Source organism: Saccostrea echinata, unplaced genomic scaffold (assembly GCF_033153115.1).
Source record: "Saccostrea echinata isolate AGI-Se365-2 ecotype Australia unplaced genomic scaffold, CSIRO_AGI_Sech_v1 ptg000003l, whole genome shotgun sequence".
Classification (NCBI taxonomy): Eukaryota; Metazoa; Mollusca; class Bivalvia; order Ostreida; family Ostreidae; genus Saccostrea; species Saccostrea echinata.
The window spans coordinates 9,053,056-9,075,702 of NW_026889752.1; the positions used below are offsets into that span (position 1 = coordinate 9,053,056).

At 33.1% G+C, this 22,647-nt stretch overlaps 1 protein-coding gene across 1 annotated transcript; it reads right to left on the reverse strand.

The window, feature by feature from the left end:
• Nucleotides 1-2,025: 2,025 nt before the first annotated feature.
• Nucleotides 2,026-14,455, reverse strand: LOC133178559 (actin-2-like). Its single transcript, XM_061313266.1, has 3 exons — nucleotides 14,286-14,455; nucleotides 12,237-12,978; nucleotides 2,026-2,869 (listed from the first exon to the last, which is right to left on the reverse strand). The coding sequence occupies exons 1-3, from the start codon at nucleotides 14,409-14,411 to the stop codon at nucleotides 2,130-2,132; spliced, it is 1,608 nt and encodes a 535-aa protein (XP_061169250.1). The 5' UTR covers nucleotides 14,412-14,455; the 3' UTR covers nucleotides 2,026-2,129.
• Between the last annotated feature and the right edge of the window lie 8,192 nt (nucleotides 14,456-22,647).

A 22,647-nucleotide genomic window follows, 5' to 3' on the forward strand; every position in this document is an offset into this window, starting at 1 on the left:
GCGAATAAAATATAAATTGAAATGTACTAGCGACTTAATCAAAGATATTATGAAATAATCTGAAAGATTCAACATTTTTATCCACTCATCACTTAGTTTACAAAATGTATTTGGAATGGCCATTCTATGGTTTGTTTTGTGTATGACCTTAGGTCGCTGGTTCACACGCCGATTGATCCCCGGTGACCTCCTTTGCCACGCGCTATCGAGGTAGGGGTTACATAATTGTAAACACACAAGGTGAATGTAAAAGGTGTGTACTTAATGGCTGTGAATAGTCTATGTTTAAAGTTTTGTTTTATTTTCTAACTTTATTGTGTGTTTTTACATGATAAGAAGAAAAGGTTAATATCTTTTTTCCCTCTTAAGTAGACTGGTTTATCCAAATTGAAAACAAACGAAATAAAAGGGAAAGTTGTCAGTAAATAATTTGGAAATAAAGCACAGAATACTTCAAGAACCCGATTCTAAAGAATATTAGCATCTAATGTAGCTAGATTTATTATTTATAGTAAGTTTATTTTAATTACACGCATGAGGAGCTCTTGTTTACTTGCTGAATGAAAACACTTACCTGTATATGTGTTATGCTTCTAGCTCATTTAGAACAAAAGACTAAAACAAAATAAATTTTTCTTGAGATCAATAAGATGTTAAATAACAACTTTAATTACGGCAGCTTTTCCGAAATATTTACCGTTTTTGAGTTATAAAGCAAAAACTTTAAAGGGCCCCAGATCCCTAATTTTAGGGGCCAGACCCTTTTTAGTGGTGTCAAATGAAAGGCCTTAAAATTGTACACAACTTTTATTCTACATATTTTATCAAAATATTTTTAGTTTAGAAGATAAAAAGGAAAATATGTGTAAATTTTCGCTCTTTTAGGAGTTCTAATTTTTGACCCCTCTCTAGCGCCATTTTGAATACAGAAATTGAAAAACAAAAACCGATGTGCACAACTTCAGTGCTTCTATTATTTAAATTCGGTAGAATTTCTTCTCCAGCTTTCGTAGTCTCTTACCCTTTGTCTGGAAATGAAGCCTCCTAAATTTTCATTTAAAGGGAGATAACCCAAAAGCGGAAGTGGATTTTTGAAATGTTTGACAGCATTCTGATAGAGTTTTGTAACGTCTATAAACCCTGCAAATTTGAGCAAAATCCGTTGAGAAATGAGCAAGATATGAGGTCTCAAAGTTGGCGTCTAGGAAAAAAAAGAATAATAAGAATAATCTTAACCATCAGAATCAGTATAAGGTCTCCCGGTGGAGCGGAAGACCTTAACAAGACTTACACCTTAACCCATTTTTGATTTAATTAGGCCAGGGGCATAACACACTTATACCTTAGAATACCCTGTACGAAGGATGAAGTCGATTTACTTCAAATGAAGTGAACATTTTTTTTTTTACAATTGACAAACAATTTTAAAGAATAACCTTGAACGTAAAACTTTAGCTACGTCTCTACTTACTGATAACAATGCTTATCTTGAAACGAGAGCGATATATTGATGCTAATTATACAGGGATAAACTTTAACAACTGGCATTTCAATATTGAAACAAAAAAAGGTCTAAAGAAGGGTTTTTGTAGATCTTTCTATTTCAATATCCGCCAAATATTTTTTAAAAGTGAAAAACCAGTGTGCATTGATTTCTAATAAACACATAACAATTTTCTAGAAAGGACAAGATTTTTCGAGAAGAACGATTTAATAGATGGATGCTGATGTTTTATTTTGTGTTTTACGGTACCTTTTTTTCGATCAGGCATAACATATTAAATTAATTCAATTGAATTTCATAAGGTAGGGACTAAAGTTTTGCATTGAAACAATACAGATGGAAAAAAGAATAAAAAGTTCAGGGAAAATTATATCACCTTTGAAAGAGAATGCCAAAATAAAGAGGTTTCAATCTAATTACAGTTGTCTTCTAGGAAATATAGTTATCTTTTAGCATGACGTTGTACTTCGTGTGTCTTTATATGATTTTATAATGTTCTGTTTATAAAATCAGAAAGAGTATTGTTTCTATGTTGATAAAAGTTTATTGATATTTCATTCCTAAGTTATAAAGTAAAAGAAGTACATGATATATGTAATGATTTTTAGCTGATGTTCAGGAGCTCCTAGAAACACTTTCTATGCACAATGGAAGGACCGGATTCATCATATTCTTGCTTGCTAATCCACATCTGCTGGAAAGTGGAAAGTGAAGCTAGGATAGAACCACCAATCCAGACCGAATATTTTCTCTCTGGTGGTGCGATTATCTTGATCTTCATTGTGGACGGAGCCAACGCGGTGATTTCCTTCTGCATACGGTCAGCAATACCTGGGTACATAGTTGAACCTCCAGATAATACTGTATTTGCATACAAGTCCTTACGAATATCAACATCACATTTCATGATGCTGTTATATGTAGTTTCATGAATACCAGCAGCTTCCATTCCAAGGAAAGAGGGTTGAAACATGGCTTCCGGGCACCGGAATCGCTCGTTGCCAATAGTGATGACCTGGCCGTCGGGAAGTTCGTAACTCTTTTCCAAAGATGAAGATGATGCAGCTGTTTGCATTTCCTGTTCAAAGTCCAGAGCAACATAGCATAATTTCTCTTTAATGTCTCTAACAATCTCTCTCTCAGCAGTGGTTGTAAAAGAGTAGCCACGTTCTGTCAGAATTTTCATAAGGTAATCGGTTAGATCACGTCCAGCAAGATCCAACCTCATAATGGCGTGTGGAAGGGCGTAACCCTCATAAATTGGAACTGTGTGGGTAACACCGTCTCCAGAGTCCAGTACAATTCCAGTTGTACGACCAGAGGCATACAAGGAGAGAACAGCCTGGATAGCTACGTACATAGCGGGAGAATTAAAGGTTTCGAACATAATCTGTGTCATCTTTTCTCTATTGGCTTTTGGGTTTAGTGGGGCCTCGGTCAAAAGGACAGGGTGTTCTTCTGGGGCCACACGGAGTTCATTGTAGAAGGTGTGATGCCAGATCTTCTCCATGTCATCCCAGTTGGTTACAATGCCATGTTCAATTGGATACTTGAGAGTGAGAATACCCCTCTTGCTCTGGGCCTCGTCTCCTACATAGCTATCCTTCTGACCCATGCCAACCATAACACCCTGTAAATCAGTTCAATCGTTAAAAGTAAATGACTGAAAGTATTCATCACCCTTATAATTTCTTAGGATTTTTTTTTTTTTTTTTTTTTTTTTTTTTTGGAAAAATGTTAATTTTCAAATCTAAACATAACATTTTGTAACATAACATAACATAACTATTAACATCAACTGTATAGGCATATAAACGTATAAGGATTAGAAGCACCCCACCGTCGTACGACGTCAACATGTAACTTCTATCGCAAAATATATTTTAAAGATAAAGTGATAAGTTCAATACTTTCCGGAGTTGAAATGTTTGACTGAATTTTGAACGGATGCTTGTCTTCAGTATAAGAAATAATTGATGATATTTATTTACATGCTGTCTTAGCCAAGTTCTAGTTGTATTTGAAGTGTCATATATATGATAAACAGTTATGACATCATCAGTCGGAGTATTTAACTCCAAAGAAAAATGGTTTTTGAATTCATAACAAAACAGAAAAAAAATTTTCTTCGTCATGTTTTTATTTAATAGGAGTTGAAAAAAAATTAAATACAAATATTTCAGGTGCGTAGAAAAATTTTGGGGCAGGGGACCAGAATATTTCTACCAAGCAATTATTCCTTGACAAGCTATAAAGGTCATCAGACTTGTAATTATTGAGGGGGCAATCGGTAAAGTAGCTTTGGTTTCATAGTATACTATATATAAAATATAAGGGGCACACCTACTTCTGTTCCTACATCCAGAATTAGAATTAATTTGTTCTAAAATTAACGTCATATAGCTTAATGTAATATAATATCATGTAAGAAATCACCATGTGAGAATATCTGGGTGCAGCCTTAAGATACTGTAAACTCATATTTTCATGGGGTCTTTTTTTTGGATTTGATATAAAACTATGAGTCCGTTGGAATTTGATTTCGTGGATGGAGAATTGATGAGTTGTTCTGTAATGACATTTTACATTTCGTGGTGAACCTGAATTCCTGGGTCTCTTCAATCATCGAAAACACCCCCCCCCCTCCCCGAAAGTTAGTGATTTTACAGCACCCACGAAAATTAATTATGTGATGTTATACTACTGTTAAGATTGCCATTGTTCATGGGGTCGAATATTCATAGATTTCTATGAGAACCCTCATCTACGAATTTATATCCCAACCAGTTATAAACTGTGAAGGTACCGGTTCATTGACTCTTTTCAATATATCAGCTACTCAAGAAATTACGCAAAACTTTTGTTATCCATAAACATTGACCCCCAGGAACTAAAATGATTCAACAGTATATCAAATTTTAGATGATTTTTTTTCCCTTTTGACTCTATCTGATTTTTTAAACCTAAGGACAGGGTCTTTTTTCTTTCTTCCATTACAAAGATCCGAACATTCCCATAACAGAACAAAAATCTTCGGTACTAAGTATTTGTTTCATAACTTTATGGTGGCTTAATTTGCTTCAAAGTAGATCATTGAAATTAATTTCGTTACGTTTCTTTTCAGCTGGCTTTAGGTTTCTTGGTATAAGTAATGTCTAAACAATAACAAATCATCTTTTAAGCATCTTTAAGCCACTGTTAAGCTAACTTTGCAGAACCCCAAATCATCAAAGCTATGTTAAAGTATTCCTGTCTTACACTTGCCCCACTGACTACTGGTACACAATCCTACCGTATGGACCATGATTTGAACTAACTTGAGTATGCACTACTTATAAGCATCAGTCGCCCGCGTGGCGCAGTGGTTAGAGCGTCTGCTCTAGAGTCGCGATGTAAGGAGTTGATCCTTACGTCGCGGGTTCGAATCCCACTGTGGGACGTGGAGACCGGTCCTTCGGATGAGACCGTATAAACCGAGATCCCGTGTCGCAGAAGGTGCTGGCACGAAAAAGATCCCTCACTGCTCAATGGCCGTAAGTGCCGAGTATAGGACAAAATTTGCAGCTCTCAAACAAACAAAACTTATAAACATCGCATATAAATAACTAGAGTCTTTCTTTCTTTATACAAGAAGAATTCCAAATGTTTTTCCTTACAAATTCCAATATATAACTTTGATATCTTGCCCCAGTGAACCATGGATGGACCAAAGTTAAACCTACAATACTGTAGATGTATAATACTATAAGTATTTAGCGTGTATGATATTTGGCGGAAATGGATATTGTAACATATTAACACAGATTTGATATAGCACATTTCTAAATCTCATTTCTTAAGTGTATATGTGCGCGACATTTAGGCACTTAAAAGAATACACAGCCAAATGTAATACGTTTACGGTATCTTTTTTCGACATAAAGGATTTATATGCTGGGCTTAATAATAGCTTAATAAAGATCATGTTGAAAACCGTTTGAAAGCCACCTTAAGTCTACCTCTGTCAATTTGAAGATACCATGAAGCCATACATAGCATTATGAAAAAAGCTTAATGGTAAGTTAAAATATATGCTAATATATTTCTTGAAGATACTTAAAGGGTTCTCAAAGATGATTTAAAGACCTTCTTTAATAATATGAATCACATGTAGGTCGCATTTAATATTTATCTTGTGAAGTAATGGATTAAAATATTTTTTGTAATAATCAATAATAAAAAAAAAATATTGATTCATCGTGATTTATATATATTTCCGTTACAGTTAGATTTTATATATCAACTGATTGAATAGTATTAGTTGATAAAAAAATGATTGTATAATTTTAAACGACTATATACAAGCATAATGTACTTTTTTGCAGATCCAATGTTTTTGAAAAGCTGAGAAATCTTTTCTGAAAGGTTTTAGTTTCAGAAATGAAATGCGTCATCATTTTAAAAAAATTAATTCAGTTCATATTAGATCTTCCATATCATGCACACTTCAATACTTTTAAATATTTAAATAGTTTAAACACTTTGTCAGCAAGTATTTAAATCTTTATCACCGAATCTACGACAATTTAGCCTAGATATTTCTAACTACACATATCCTGTGCATTACACCTCTGCTCTTTAAATTACACCTGAGTTTAATGTTTATCTAAGCTTCCTTGTTTTATTTCTCCTATATATAGTATGTCACACTCTAATTATTGAACCCAATATAAATCTTAAGACAACATCAAACTTGTAAGAGAATAATCATTATAGTTTTTGATCATGAGATAAAGGCAATATAAAAAGTGAACACACCGGACATATTAATGATCATTTTTATTTGTTATATAACAATTCTAATTATTTAAAGGATCCCTACCTGGTGTCTTGGGCGACCCACGATGGAGGGGAACACAGCTCTGGGGGCATCGTCCCCGGCAAATCCGGCCTTGCACATTCCAGATCCATTGTCGATAACTAAAGCTGCAACGTCTTCGTCGTCCATTTTACTGCTCTTGAAGGAGCGCCCACTTCTTAAAGATGTTTATTGGATTTGAGAGAATTAGTAGATATGCTTTGGTTCTATCTGATTTCACAAAACAAACAGTCAAGCAGAAAAAAATTACCTTATAAGGTAAAAACATTGGTGGATATCACGTGATATACCCATAAGTGTTACGCAACAGAGGTAATCAATACCGCATAAAAATGTATGGAAAAGAGCTGAGACAAACTCTATAATTAGATGTAAACTATTGGGAAGCTTTACATGTATTTAATTTATACTAAAAGTTATGAGCAATTAATTACAAATTTTTTTGTGATTTGTTGACCTCTCATGATTTCTGAATTTTTTTTCTGACATTCTTTCAACAGAAATAATTGACAATGAAGATCAAAATTAAATGACACGTATGCATACCTGTAACGAAAAAGTTAAAGGAGTATTAAATTAAGAAATTGAATTTATGACAAGTTTAAGAACTGGAACTTAAGGTGGCCGATTAGGGTATTATTTTGCGCTGTATAGTGGAATACGGTATATTTACAATTTTAAAAATCTATTTTAGTAGTACATGTATTATCAAATTACATATATAAAATATTAACAAAAGAACTCCTTAAAGAAAGTGATATTTAACATTATTTAATTTGCTGGATAGTCGGACTTTGTCCTTGTTTGTTTATGACGTTATCATAAATTGAAAACTTTGGGAAGAGGCTATAAAAATGATATTCATTGAGCGTAGTTATTTAACTTTAGCTATGATTTCGCAGATTTTGCGCTCCCTTTTTCGCCTCTTAAAGGAAACATATGAATGAATCAAATATGCATAGAGATACTTGACTCTAATTGCATTATAAGGCTTATCACACCGTATACAACGTTTTAAATTGCACACCTTTTAACATGTTAGAGCGCATATGTTTTAAGTACAGCGTGTACAAGTCTGTATAGACTAGATAAGTGCCTTTGCAGATAATTCAAAAATTGTTTCAAACATTTTATCAAAAACAATTAAAATAAATGTGCAAAATTTCAGATTAATAGAATAATTAGATAAGTCCTGGTGAAATTATAAACTTGCATATGTCTATTGACCTGGAGCAGCATCGCTACGTCATTTTAACGTCACGCCAGCCTTAGATCTTTTCTCATGTTAAAACGATCGGAAAGCCTAACTACTCTTTCTCTATCATCACAAATAACATTTTAGAAATTAAATTCTCTCTTTTCTTAAACGATTCTTTAAAAAAATGAAATGTGTATTGTTGTTATCCCGATGTAATATTACATGTACATGAAGTGTCATATTCAGGTTGACTTAGTATCATGCAGTACCGATTTTTGCACCCCGGGTCAACGTTATTTAGTCCGTAAAAATTGATGGTCGTCCATTTCACTCTGGTTGAATTATTTGTTAAGTAAAAAAAATAACAATGGGAAAAAACTCTTAGACATTTTTTTTTCTCTCTCTCTTTTATTGTTTAAGCAGGTCGTTTACTCTGGACAAGAGTTCTGCACAGCACTAAACAAATTTTAGGTATGCTTGCTACGCCGCTTTGACGTCAAAATCCATTTTGTCGTCGTAATCAGATTCCTATACCGTGTCTAAATTTTTTAATCATCTCCGTATTACTGATCGAAATTCTACCAAACTTGCACAAAATGAAGTCAAAATAAAACTGAAAATATATATACTGTACATTACTTGAATTTTGTCCGCTCTTACTAAGAGTCCACCGGGCGTTTGAACGTAGGTGCTACATATTTTTGATATCTGATTTCGTGACTGAGCCGGGTACCCCTACCATTGACATAATAATATGCCATTGAAAAGAGGAAATTAAATATTTATAAAATATTTCTTGCTTTTATTAATTTTTGGTGTCTGTCAAACGTATACGCCATTTTTCATCAAAAGGCGTTCATTAGAAAGAAAAATAACCACAATGTCTCAATAATTTCCAAACAACCCTCGTGTATATATATATATATATATATATATATATATATATATATATATATATATATATATATATATATATATATATATATATATATATATATATATATATATATATAATTTAGGTCAGAGCATTTTTTTTTTGTAAACTTGCTGCTTATACACAGGAATGTGCCAAAAACAATAACTGAAATGATTGCCGCAGGTAGGTAGCAAGCTTGCACAAATGTTTGCAGCAAGCTTGCAGCAATTTTTACCGCAAGCTTTCAGCAGAGTTTCCATATATGGAAAATCAAATGATTGCTGCAGACTTGCAGTTAACCTCAGTTGCATAATAAAATGTTTGCTGTAAGTTTGCTGCATGCTTGCCGCAAACTTGCTGCAAACTCGAATGTTTTTATAGGTTGTCATGGTTTATATACCCTTATAATTATTGTAGCAGGTTTGTAGCAAAATCTAAAGAAGACTTTGTGCAAATGTTTGTAGGAAGGCAATATTTTTGGCAAGGAAGAATTTTAGCTGCTCGAAGAAATTTTAAAATATATTGCTTAGTAAAATATTGAACCTTATCACCTTAGTCCTTAGTTTTTTGATTTGAACAAATACTTCTATATTACACTGAACTGGTTGGGTTTAGGTTTGACTAATTTGATATTTTTTATATAACTTTAAAAATTCTTATTTTTATAATACTTTTATCTCAATTCTGCCATCATCTTGAACTTTCGCACCATGTGTTGGATTAAGTTGAATCTAATCTAAATTTCAATGTATTATGTGGATCTAAGATCCTGATATGTTGCTTTCGTATTTATTAGATAAAGGGTATTTATAAGAGTTTTTGTGAATCAGTTTATTCTTTTTTTATCGATGTAATTAATGACAAAAGAAATTTTCATGTAAATCGGCTTGAAATAATTGTTTGCAATATCTTATCTTAAGGGTTGATTAGGTAGAACAAAGATTTTATCCATACATAATTTCTTTGAGAAATAGTTCTGTTGGTACCTTGTTCGTGTCTGTGTGTTTAATTGCGTTTCCTCTTCATATTTTGCGTTAAGAAACACACTGAGAGTCTTTAATTCTTGAAAACGTGATGTGAGTCATTAGCGTTTTAAATGTGATTGTGTGTTTTCAAAAACCCTTAATATAGCAAATACATGAACAATGTACAGTCAAACACGCATATAACGAATTGCCAGGGACGAACAATTTTGATTCTTTATAATTGGTATTCGTTAAAATTGAAAAAAAAAATATACGCTTTGAAAATAAAGGGAATCACATTCTTTTAAGACTGAGTTCATTATAAGTTTGTTTCTTTGCTTGTTTGCTTGTTTGCTTGTTTAACGTCCCTTTCAAGAATTTTTCACTCATATCGAGAAGCCAACAGTTGCTAGTGGAGGACTGCAAATTGTTGACCTATACGCGGTTTACTCAGAACCATTCACGATTTGAACATGAATCCACACCACCTGAGGGTGCTTGCATATTTACATAACTAATTATGAGAAAATTGTTCATTACAAAAAGATCTTCAGATTTGTAATGAAAACTTTTAAATTTTGAATTACCTGAGTAAAAACTTTAAAAGTTTGATTTACTAATGTGAATATTTCGGAACCTTGATTAACTTCAGTGAAAAACTTTGAAACTTGAATCAACACTTCCTGAAGACTTTCGCATTTTAATATGACTAATTAGACCCTTCTTCTTTAAGTTTTAAAATTAATTTTCCCTATTTACCCCCATGGTATATTTTAATCCCTGTTGTGGACCCACCTTACCCCTGAGACGCATGATTTGAACAAATTCCAAACTTCACTTCCTTAAGATGCTTAATTATTTTTTATTTGAATAATCATGCGCAGCTAGGTTAAGGACTCCCATATCTAAGTCAGCCTATGCAGAGGTTTGGGAGAGCTATTATGACGTCACGTTAAAACAATACAAATGAATCTCGATGAATAAATACTATAATATTCTTTTCAAAACACACGAAATACTTTCGTTTCTCATAAATGTTATAAAAATAAATGGATGTGCAACTTATCTTGCCATAATAGCACTTAGCGTATGCAGAATGAAAGCCAGCTTGATCTCGCTGTACTTACTGAGATGACGTCATTTCTGAGTTTGACACGCAGTTTCTCTGTATTTGAGGCGTGGATCAAACTTTTATCGTGGCTTGTAAAAATAAAAATAAATACGAAACATGCGTAGTCAGACAAAAAGAGAGACATATTCTGAAATATATTAATCCACATTTTATTGTCAAACTAAATTGATAATGTGTAGACTTTATTTATAGCCGTAGGGAGCACATTTGTACAGTAACGTGCTAGAATGAGGGGTCCAGTCCCTCGAAAATATCAAAAGTTCAACGATATCCGTTTCACTATAAATTCTGAATTTTTAAACACGTGTAGCCATTATTCCTACTATTCTGAAAAGTGCTGGGAGCTGGTTGTACATCGTTTATTTATTTCGTAATCTAACATTATTCCAATGCGTATTACATTTTTGTCTGGAGTTTATAGAAAAACGGCTAAATTTTAAACAATTCTCAAGCATGAGGAAGTTGCTCCCAGCACTTTTCGGGTTAAGGAATTTGTCTCAAAGAAAACAAAATAAATTTTATAGCGGAAGAATGCCCGTATATCGTTGAACTTTTACGATCTTCGTAGTAGTACATATATGGTCCAATTTTAAACCTGTCACGTGACAAACAGCTGATGTAAGCGATGTCACTTTGGCCGAACTCAGCAGAGACCCGATATATATAAATGCAATCACCACAATTCACATTTATCAAAACTACTGCTGTTAAAAAAAAATATTAAAATTGTAGTCATTTTCCCTGAATATATAAAGGCGTATATTTCATGGGCGTCCTTAACCTAGCTGCGTGGTCCTGCTGTTCTTGAGAGAAGGATTTTTCCAGATCCCTTTCCCATTGACCAATCCGAGTACGGGCCAACCTATTATTACAACTGCATTCCATAATATTTGATATGGGTCTTAAATTGTGACCTTTTACCAGCACCAACTGCTAGCAAGTAGATTCAATTTCGTTTAATTAATGAACATATTTCAGTTATATTTTGTTTTCTGGGGCGGGTCATTTCAATTTTTTTTTATTTTGATGCCATTAAGGATTCTGTTGTGGATGTTCTTTATAAGTCATTGTTAAATATGCTAGATAGACAACGTTTATGCTCTCTGAGTATCTTCTGTCTACTTATAATTGTGGTGTACTTGCATCATGTTTTATCTGTTATAAAAATTTAATAATAGTGTGGTTATTTAATTCATCTTTTCTATAAAAACAGAATAAAAAACAATCATAGTATTTCTTGATTTAATGATTTTTGATATATGAGTGACAAGTTGTAGAAGTGTAGAAGTATATAAAAAATCAAAGTAAAAGAAACATTTTGAAAAAGAAACTATGTGTTCTTAATATGCAAAATATACCGGAAAATTCTGAAAAAAAAATTGCTAGATTTCCACTTAGACTTAAAAGCACTTTCTATGCACAATAGAAGGACCAGATTCGTCATATTCCTGCTTGCTGATCCACATTTGTTGGAAAGTAGAGAGGGAGGCAAGAATAGAACCGCCGATCCAGACAGAGTATTTTCTTTCTGGTGGAGCAATAATCTTAATCTTCATTGTTGATGGAGCTAAAGCTGTGATTTCTTTCTGCATACGGTCAGCTATACCTGGGTACATTGTTGAACCACCTGATAATACTGTATTTGCGTACAAGTCCTTACGGATATCGACATCACATTTCATGATGCTGTTGTATGTTGTTTCATGCAAACCAGCAGACTCCATTCCAAGGAAAGAAGGTTGGAACATGGCTTCTGGGCACCGGAATCGCTCATTCCCTATGGTAATGACTTGCCCATCGGGGAGCTCGTAACTCTTCTCCAAGGATGATGATGCTACAGCTGTTGCCATTTCCTGTTCAAAGTCCAGAGCAACATAACATAATTTCTCTTTTATGTCTCTGACAATTTCTCGTTCAGCTGTGGTTGTGAAAGAGTAACCGCGTTCTGTGAGAATTTTCATAAGGTAATCGGTCAGATCACGTCCAGCAAGATCTATTCTCAAAATAGCATGGGGAAGGGCGTATCCTTCATATATGGGCACTGTATGGGTGACGCCGTCTCCTGAGTCCAGTACAATTCCAGTTGTGCGACCAGAGGCATACAAAGAGAGAACCGCCTGAATAGCTACGTACATAGCGGGAGAATTAAAGGTTTCGAACATAATCTGTGTCATCTTTTCTCTGTTGGCTTTTGGGTTGAGTGGGGCTTCGGTTAAAAGGACAGGATGCTCTTCTGGAGCCACACGTAGTTCATTATAGAAAGTGTGATGCCAGATCTTCTCCATGTCGTCCCAGTTGGTGACAATGCCGTGTTCGATGGGATACTTGAGGGTGAGAATACCTCTTTTGCTTTGAGCTTCGTCTCCTACATAGCTATCCTTCTGACCCATACCAACCATCACACCCTGAAAAAAAAAATAATTTTTAAAAGTATGTAGGGTGAAAAGTTGGTAATGTGTGACTTGAGATTACCGGTAGATAAAAAAATGTTGCCATGAAAAAAGTTTTTACTTTTTTGTCGATCGTTCATGGATGGTCAATTTTTCTTGCATTACCAAAATATCATATTCATACAACCTTAATATCATGAACATGAACTCTTCTTAAATTATTACTTCAAGTCATGAGAATGATCTAAATGTAACAAACGAGATAAAAGAAATTTACTTCATCAATTAAGCTTAATTTCTCCAGAATAAAGGGGAGTTATACCAACTTGTAAATTCTGTAATTTCAAAACTTCTTTGTCATCTTTAAGTCACCTTCAATCTACATTTGTATTATATTTAAGCAGCACTAAAACCATTTTTAATCTATCTTTTTAAACAGCTTTATCGCTTGATATATTTTTTTTTCCTTTTCAGTTCCAAAATACCAATTTACACATTATTACTGAAAACACATCAAATCAGGTCGTCACAAGCCCATAGGAAAGATAAAGAGGTTTCCCGACTGATTCGATACGCAGGGGCATGTTCTATAAAATAACATCTAGCATTCCATAATGCCATATATAGTTTACATTATTTGCACATATAGTGGGCTATTTCTTATTTGAAATGAATAAAAGACAAAACTTATTGTATAAATTCTACTAACTGTGTTATAAACATAATGTTTACGTATTTGCACTTCATAACTTTTCAATATATTGAGAAATGCTGATAGAACTTTATTCTGATTTTGAGAACATGACCTTTTTTTTAATTAAGAATGTAGGACGAATTGATGTGCGCCATACCTTACAAAATTAAATTTTGTTTCATTCATGTTTTTTTTTTAAACAACATCGTACCTTAAAATCATTTCAATAGTTTAGTTTGTCAACATATACAAGGGCTTTTTTTAACATTGAAATCCCTGACACTTAATTGAACATAACATTAAATACCTTACTTCATTTCAAAAGATCTTCTAATTACACATATCCTGCGCAATATAACTTTACATTTAAATCGCTCAGGACTTCAAATTTTACCTTGAATTTCCTTTTCTCCGCTATCAACCATGCCAAACTTTTAAAAAACAAAATTTAATTTAAAACGTTAATTTCTCATTTAAACAGCATTAAACTAGTAAGTAAAAAACTAGCATGTTTTGGTGATCTCCATGATTTAGGCTGCATAAAAATTGAACACGACGAACAGAGCTATTATCTTTTACTGATTACTTTATGTAACAATCTGTATGTTTTATTTTTGTGTTTTCTAACCTGATGTCTAGGGCGTCCCACAATGGAGGGGAACACTGCTCTAGGGGCATCGTCCCCGGCGAAACCAGCTTTACACATTCCAGATCCATTATCTATAACCAAAGCTGCAACATCTTCGTCACCCATTTTTCAAATCTCAAAAGTGCTTTCTCAACGTTGGAGAGGATCGTTTGAACTTAATAAAATCAATAGACGTGAATTGGTTATGTATGAGTTCATAAAAGAAACAGTCAAGCAGAAAAAAATATCCTTATATGGCAACACTTTATGGCTGAGGGATCACGTGATATAGGGGAAAATATGCAACGCAGAGGTTATGAAATGTATGTCAGCAATCGCATTTGAAAGAAAAAAGGTAAAGCTGATTCAATTTTGATATTGCTGCACAATTGAAGAAAAAATGAACTTTTTGAAGAAAGAAAAATCCGAACCTTTTCTTTTTTTTAAATTTTGAAAGTATGTTTTTTATTATTTAATTGAAGGATAACTTTTATTGATGTATAATTACGTCATTTTTGAGCTCCGAAAAATTTCCTCTGATAAACTTTTATTTTTGTAACAAACTTAGAGAAGTAAATAAGAGGAAATTAGGAACAGAATTAAAATTACATGTAAAAGTTTCTGTGAAAAAATATAAATTACGAAAATGAGTCTTTTGACATATTTCAGAATTGCATCTTCAAGCATAGCAATTTGTAATGGTTATCATATGCATATAACTAAATTACACTACTGGCTTTCAAAACCCCTGTCCGTATGAAAATCCCCTGTCTTTCTCTGTAACCTACAGCATTTCCACAATTATCTACGGTATATCTACAGTATGGTACGGTATGTCTCCTCTGCATATACAGTAATTCTCAGTATGCCACTGTATGTATCCCAAGCATGCCACAGTTACCTACAGTAGGCCTCAGTACGCCTACGGTAGGCCCCAGTATGGCTACTGCTTCCTACAGTGACCTACGGTATGCCACAGTATATGCCCCAGTAGGCCCCTGTATTGTTAACCGAAGCAAAACGGTAGAAGTACACAATGTTTTAAGAGGCAATGTTTTTACGGTTGAAGCTATTCATCGCTAAAAATTATTTATGAAGGAGATTATGATGATTTATAGTATTGTTTTTGTACATTACATCTCTAAAGTAATGATATACTTGCTATGTTTTAACAAATAAAATTAAAAAAATAATAATATAGTACGGTCAATATATTAGAAATAACGATAATTAATCACTATTATTTCAAGAAAAAGTCCTGTCCTGTTGTAAGTGGCTGAGAATCTTTATATGACTTTGAATCATCGAATCATCAACAAGGTCAGTCTGTTTTGACACATTGAATGAACATATTTGGACTTTCTTCGAACTTATTAAAAAGAAAAATTATAGTTCGTATTAAGCCCGCATGTTTTTCAATAAGATAAAATGAACATGATTGTAAAGAAGGTTTTTTTTTTTTTATCTAGGAGCATAATTCCCGATAAATATTATTAAAAATGATGCCATTAATAAAAATGACAGTGGCTAATGAACTGAGGGACGTGATAAAAAATTATTCTTCCTGACTCTTACATGTACTTGATAAAATTGAATTATAAGTCGTATTCAGATAATATTTAATTTTTATGTACTTATGTAACGAATTCCAAAACAATTATTAACAGCACTGAAATATTATTCTTTTCTCTTTTTCTCGTTATTTTAAAACGGCCCAGAAATTATTTGAATGTAATTTTCCATTCTTTTTTGTTGCATTTCTGACGAATCCTAATCTGCGTTTTGATTTACGTAATATTCTGCAAAAAGTCAATCAAGTTTCGATTGTGAAATCGATCAATCATTTTCTTTTTAATTTATACGCAACTTTCATAAAAATTTCAAACTGCTGAGAGCTCAAACTATTTATAATTGGAGGATTGTATAAAGCTATTTAGTTTATAAGCCATCCCCTCTTGTCTCCGTAAAATACGCTAAAGACAGGGCCTGACTACTTGTACACAGTTTTAGACATTAATTCTACGTCACCTTTTTGTTTAATATCGTGATGAAATTCTGCATAATTTGGACCTTATCAGAACAAATTTTTCCGATTTCCGATCATAAAATTAATTAGTATGCTCTTATGGTGATACAGAATTGATTTTGTTTAAAATGAAATGAATTTATAATTTAATAATAATTTCATTTACTCTATCATCTAGTTTCAATTTTCAGACCCACTTATGATTAAGAATCATTGATCCGCCCCGCGCTTTTCTTTTATCAACTTCATTGTATGCACTGAGGCAGAACCAGGGTAGGTTCTAGTATATATATCTAATGTAATTTGCAGTGGTCAGCTTAACAATAGGTCCTAATTGCCTATTGTTCTCTGTCTGCGTCTGACCACTGGTGTTAGGACTAAATAAACAACTGACTGACCACTCGTAAGAAGACTGTTTTCACATTCACTGTGAAATATCAGTTTAATTTATAGTATAGATATGCTAGAAAACTTTAATTTAAAGAAATATCCAAAAAAAAAAATGAACACTGAAAAACAATATATTTACAATTATTACTGCTAATTTGTACTTTATCCTTGCTAATACTTTCAACATCGATGTTGTTTCTTAGGCGCTTCTTTAAGGGGTGAAACGCATGAATTAAAAATATAAGTTTCGGCTATAGAGTTTCTGTTTTAAAAATATCATATATTTGTAATGTAAAATGCATTGAAATGCTTATAATCCCCTTATTCACTGGTACATTGAAATAAGCAGTCATTAAAATAATTCGAGTCCAGAGAGAGAGAGAGAAAAAAAAAACCATAATTACACTTTAGATTATGCAAAATAAATGGATAAGAAGTTATTTTAAACAAAGGTCAGCGAAAACAGTTGAGAAATAAGGATAAAAAAGGATCCGTTACGGTACATGAACCAAAATCTTCCGTTAGTTTTATATCAAAATCCACTAATTTAAAATTTACTCTGCTTTATATGTAGTTTGTATCGTACGCTAATTGATGTGAAAAAAATTCGGAATTTAAAACACCTGGATATATCTCTCAAACCTTTGGAAAAAAGAAGATAATTCAATACTAAGTCTTTATGAATTCCTGAAATGCTATAAATCGTATCATTTATTTTGAAAATTTATTTTAAATTGTTTCGTATCAAACTCATTCTTTCTGACTATAAGAACATACTTAGACACAAGACAGGGCACGGAAATATGCATGACTAATTTTTTCTCTCAAACAATTCAGAGCGTCAAAAAAAAAAAAAAAAAAATCTGACTTTTTAAAAAGCCTATTCCCCCATTTCCTCACCCTCAAAACGATGCTAAGTGTCGGGGTTAGAAATTAAAAAAAAACGATAACGTTTACCCATGGTCTATTCTGCATTACAGAAATCAGCAACATTTATAAATTCTGTTAATCATGTACATGATTCCACAGTCCACGGGCTCCTGATCAGATCAAGATCCGGTATACAAATTGGCGCAACGAACTATCATGTTATTTTCAATTTATTCTCAGAAATCAAACACCGAAGAGTTTTTTACCTGCGATGATAAATTTCTGACTCCATTATAAATACCAAGGCACTGCAGATGCATACACTTTTTTGTCCTTTAAAAATTGAAAATTGTGACACGTGCGAATATGAATTACGATTCTCCCGGCATGTAGACTGGCCCGAAGATGTAAAAGTTAATATTGTTTGTGAATACATGTAATTAAATAAAGACATGGCAGTAATATCAAAATAATCAAACATTTAAAATCAGTAATTTGATTATTCAACATAAATTAGAGCGGGTTATCAATTTTCCCAACACCAACGCAAGCTAAGCGAGATCGAAGTCTGATATAATTCTTTGATCTGTAATTAGGGGACAAATGGATTGAAATTAAAGTCCCTTGCATAATTGAATTATCTTTTATTAGAATTCATTGAACTAAACAGTGAAAATAAGAATTAAATCCTGTTATACTGTAAAAGAAATTTATATTATATATATATAAGAGTGAATGGAATCTTTTAACATGTACGCTGCTTCGGGGGGGGGGGGGGTGGGGGGTAAAAATTATATTTCCGTGTATACATACATCTACAATGCAAAAACGCCAAACCAAACGGAGTAGTTCGCATTCGTTATTTGACACATGATATGAAATGCCCGACAATGCTGGGGAAAGGACTCCCCCACCAATACCTGTTAATGTCATGTCAATGTGATACATGTACATTTATCCTTCGTCTAACAGTATGCGATAAATATCGTTATCCTAAATCCTCAATCTAAAATGCTTACTTTACGAACTCCTTGCTCCTTACTACGTTATCATTATTCTAGACATAAGTATCGACAGCTAGCACTATGAACAGTAAACGAAGACTGTTCTTCAATCTAGTTATTTATGATAATTTTATGTGCTGTTTACTGCAAAGAGAATGGAAACACAAATTCTAAATTACAATTAACTGAAGATGAACAAATATAAAAATAATTTTTGTAAACATGCATTTTAGTATATACACGTCATATATATGTATATTCATCCCTGACAATTAGAAATACCCCCCCCCCCCCAAAAAAAAAAAAAGAAAGAAAGAAATTAATATCAAATACTGAGTAACTTTTTTTAATTGCCAGACATGGCAAAATAATTTTTAGGGTCTCCATTTCTTGAAATTGTCGAACGTGTTCAATATATTTTTAACACAGCTATAGGCCTATATTGTGTTTCATAATATGAACATCACAATCACTGACACAAATAACGAATTCGTTTTAACTAAAGATTTTTCCACTAATCTAAAAATATGTCAAGCTACAGTAAACATAATCCATTCACATTGATCAAAATGTAGAAGTCAAGTCACAACAAAGTATTACTGTTACACTGTACACTATTACGTTAGACTGATACAGCTAATCAGGTCCATTAATAATTTTGCATCGTCACTGTCACCACCCCGATCACAGAGAATCCATACCATTATCGGTTTTTTAGCATGAACAAGTGGCTTGCTATGTCTGCTTACATGGAAAAGCTGTCATCTAATTGGATTGTCTTCCTACTAAGGATTTCGGAAAAAAAAACCCACTGACAATTACTACGTACGCTATTGATAATGGAAGTTGTATTACCAGATTATTTACAGCCTCAATCACAGGAGTTCGCAATTTTATTAATAAAGTTAATTTTTATTATATATAAAGTTAAATCATTTGATTGACCTAGCATCGATTGACCTAGCATGAGCTACATATATGCGTTAGCACAGCCAATATGCGAACGCATAGCTTGGTCAATCGAGTGATTCTATTGACTTTATTGATAAAATTGCGAACTCCTGTGACAACCAGTGTCCACTGAGTAATAAAAAAAAAGTAATGAAGTCCCGCACAATCATGACAATTGCACCTTTTAGGATTCACTATGAGAAACACACACTACAGCTTGAACTTACTATAGTACATTCAGAAAGATGATTATGAAGAAAAATGCGTCCTCGTTTAATTCATCTGTCAAGGTCAGCCTCTTGCGATTTCTTTTGAGGAGTTTTTCCCGGATCTCGATCCCGTAACATTATGATGAAACATTTGTGATGTAGTTATACTATATTTTTAAGAAAAATCAAAACGGTGTCTAAAATAATCAACCCTTTGATGTTTTTTTATGAAAACATTTTACTTACTTACTTAGTCCTCTTCGTGCTGGTTAACACATACATTTCTGGTGAATTGTTCATGTACCTTTCTAAAGGTATATATTTCGTAGGGGGAACTCAAGATGAGCTTCTTGTCTGTCAAATATTGTTGTTCTATGTAAACGTGTTTTGATAATAAATATTTGATTTTCGATTTAATTTTCCATTGTATAAAATAACCCCCCCCCCCCCCCGAAATTTCCATGTACAAAATAGACGTCGCACTTCTTGTCAACGAAGCCGGAATTAATAGGTTCGATATATTTGTAATTCATCTCTGTTTAATAGTAAACTTGTTCCCTCATTAAACACAAAACGTCAGACTTTAAAAAAAAAATGGTGGCTTGTTTGCTCTGCCCCCTAGGAAAAAAAAAGACAGAAAAAAGGTTTTCGCATGAATTTTGCTTTAAAATTATATACAATAAGTAAGTAAGTAAATATTTTATTATACATAGTGACTTGTGTATACAATAATTTCACGTTCATTAGACAAATAAGCATATATGTACAACACCCGGCCCATCGGACCTATAAATCACTTTTAGCAATATATATTAATTACATGCGTGTGATTTTTCTTTGTCTTACAGTGTATGTTATATGTATTATATTTGAAACTCGCATTTTGACGTGGGAAATGAGTTAATAGATATCTGAATAGAACATTTAAATCGTTATTTTGTAAATTTGAAATGCCAATATTTCTTAGAAAATCATGTCTACAATGTTTATACAGATTACACCATTCACTGTCCGTCGGCAATTACCTATAATTTACTTGTGCCTCTTTTGCATAAACTGATCTTGTATTATACGCTTAATATTGAATTTCTCCGATTAAAATTAATACTGACAGCATGCTCTAACCGGGGGGGGGGGGGGGGGAGGGGGGGGGGGCATTCCGAACCAAGTTATATTGAAGCAAATAAAACATGACTTTGAACCCCCCCCCCCCCCCCGAAAGCGTGGATCCCACCACGAAATAGGTTTTTTTCACGTTGAGGAAGTGGAATTTGCGTTATTTTTTTTTGGAATTGGGGTGGAATATCCCCCCTCCTGGAAAAATTCTTGGATCCGCGCCTGGACAGCATGTTATTCTATGTAAAATATAATTGTCAAAAAAATGTTAAAGTTGAAGATAATGAACAAAGGTCGATTGAAAAAAAAAATAATCGGTTGACAATAAAGAAAAAGAGCTGTGTTACCTAAAGATACCATGTCATTAGATACTATGACCGACCCACTGCTGTCGTATACAGCTATGTTCATTTATTATGTTACAATGTACCAAGATTAAAAGACTTTTTTCTCGCTGAGCAAGCAGAAAAGCTAAATAAAATAAATTTTACATTCCTGTATCGACGCGGATTACTTTTCAAATATTTGCATCGGTGAGATTTACTTACACCAAGGACCTTTATACTAAGGATATAGGTCATTAGTTACACGACGTGTTCAAGTTTATTAAAAAACCATGGAATATATTTTGCAAGCACATGTAGCCACTAGCCAGGAGCACATATATTAGTATATGCATTTAGGTCTCTAATGTAGCCGTACTATAAGTGAATAAAATCTTCATTGCAGAATTATTGGTCGTAATGTATGCCCTTCCCAATTTGATGCTTTAAATTAAATATTTTTTGAATGAATGAAGGAATAAACTAACAAATAAATAAATGAATAAAAAATAATAAATAAAATTCATTAATTGATGATTTTTGTTTTTTTTTTTTTTTTTTTCGTTTTTGTTTTTGTTTTTTTTTTGAAGCAATGATTTGTAAACTTTTCAGAATCACTGCATAACCCTATAAGTCTCTTTTTGTTATTTTGTGAGCAAGAAATGTACACTTCAGATCAGTCAACATTATTGACCATTTCGATATTTTCTTTGTGGCAATAACATATGCGTGAAGTTTTTGCATAATGTGGACCACGAGACCCGTATCAGTTGACTTCAGTTGTATTACTATGTGTATAAAATAATGTTCAAAAGTTTCTCAAGTAAATAATCTTGTGTACTGAACTGACAACCTCACATCTTAGATAAACAGCGCCTCTGGAAGTGTGTATACTTCTTCCGTTTTGCTTCGGTGAACAATACAGGGGCCTACTGGGGCATATACTGTGGCATACCATAGGTCACTGTAGGAAGCAGTAGCCATACTGGGGCCTACCGTAGGCGTACTGGGGCCTACTGTAGGTAACTGTGGCTTGCTGGGGATACATACAGTGGCATACTGAGAATTACTGTATATGCAGAGGAGACATACCGTACCATACTGTAGATATACCGTAGATAATTGTGGAAATGCTGTAGGTTACAGAGAAAGACAGGGGATTTTCATACGGACAGGGGTTTTGAAAGCCAGTAATGTTATTATAATTATTTGTTAAAATGCTTTTAAAGATCTCGCCTGTGGAAATTTCAGGGATCCGTGTTTTATGCCCTGTTCAGAGATTAGTATTTTTTGTAGGGCTTTTTTTTTTTTTTAGATCCATCACTTTTGTGATCTTCATTAAATTTCATTTATTATTATATCTTAAATTTCATTAAAAACTAAACAAAACTGAAATGTCAATTAAATATAATTCCTAGGCTTCATTGTGTTAAAATTGAATAATTGAAGCAAACAGATGTAATATGATATAAT

Coding starts and splice junctions, on each gene's coding strand:
- LOC133178559 (XM_061313266.1), bottom strand. CDS start 14,411: ATGGGTGACGAAGATGTTGCAGCTTTGGTTATAGATAATGGATCTGGA. Junction 12,979..14,285: donor TGGGACGCCCTAGACATCAG/GTTAGAAAACAC, acceptor TTTTTTTTTCAG/GGTGTGATGGTTGGTATGGG. Junction 2,870..12,236: donor CATGAAATGTGATGTCGATA/TCCGTAAGGACT, acceptor CCTTTAATTCTC/CCGCTATGTACGTAGCTATC.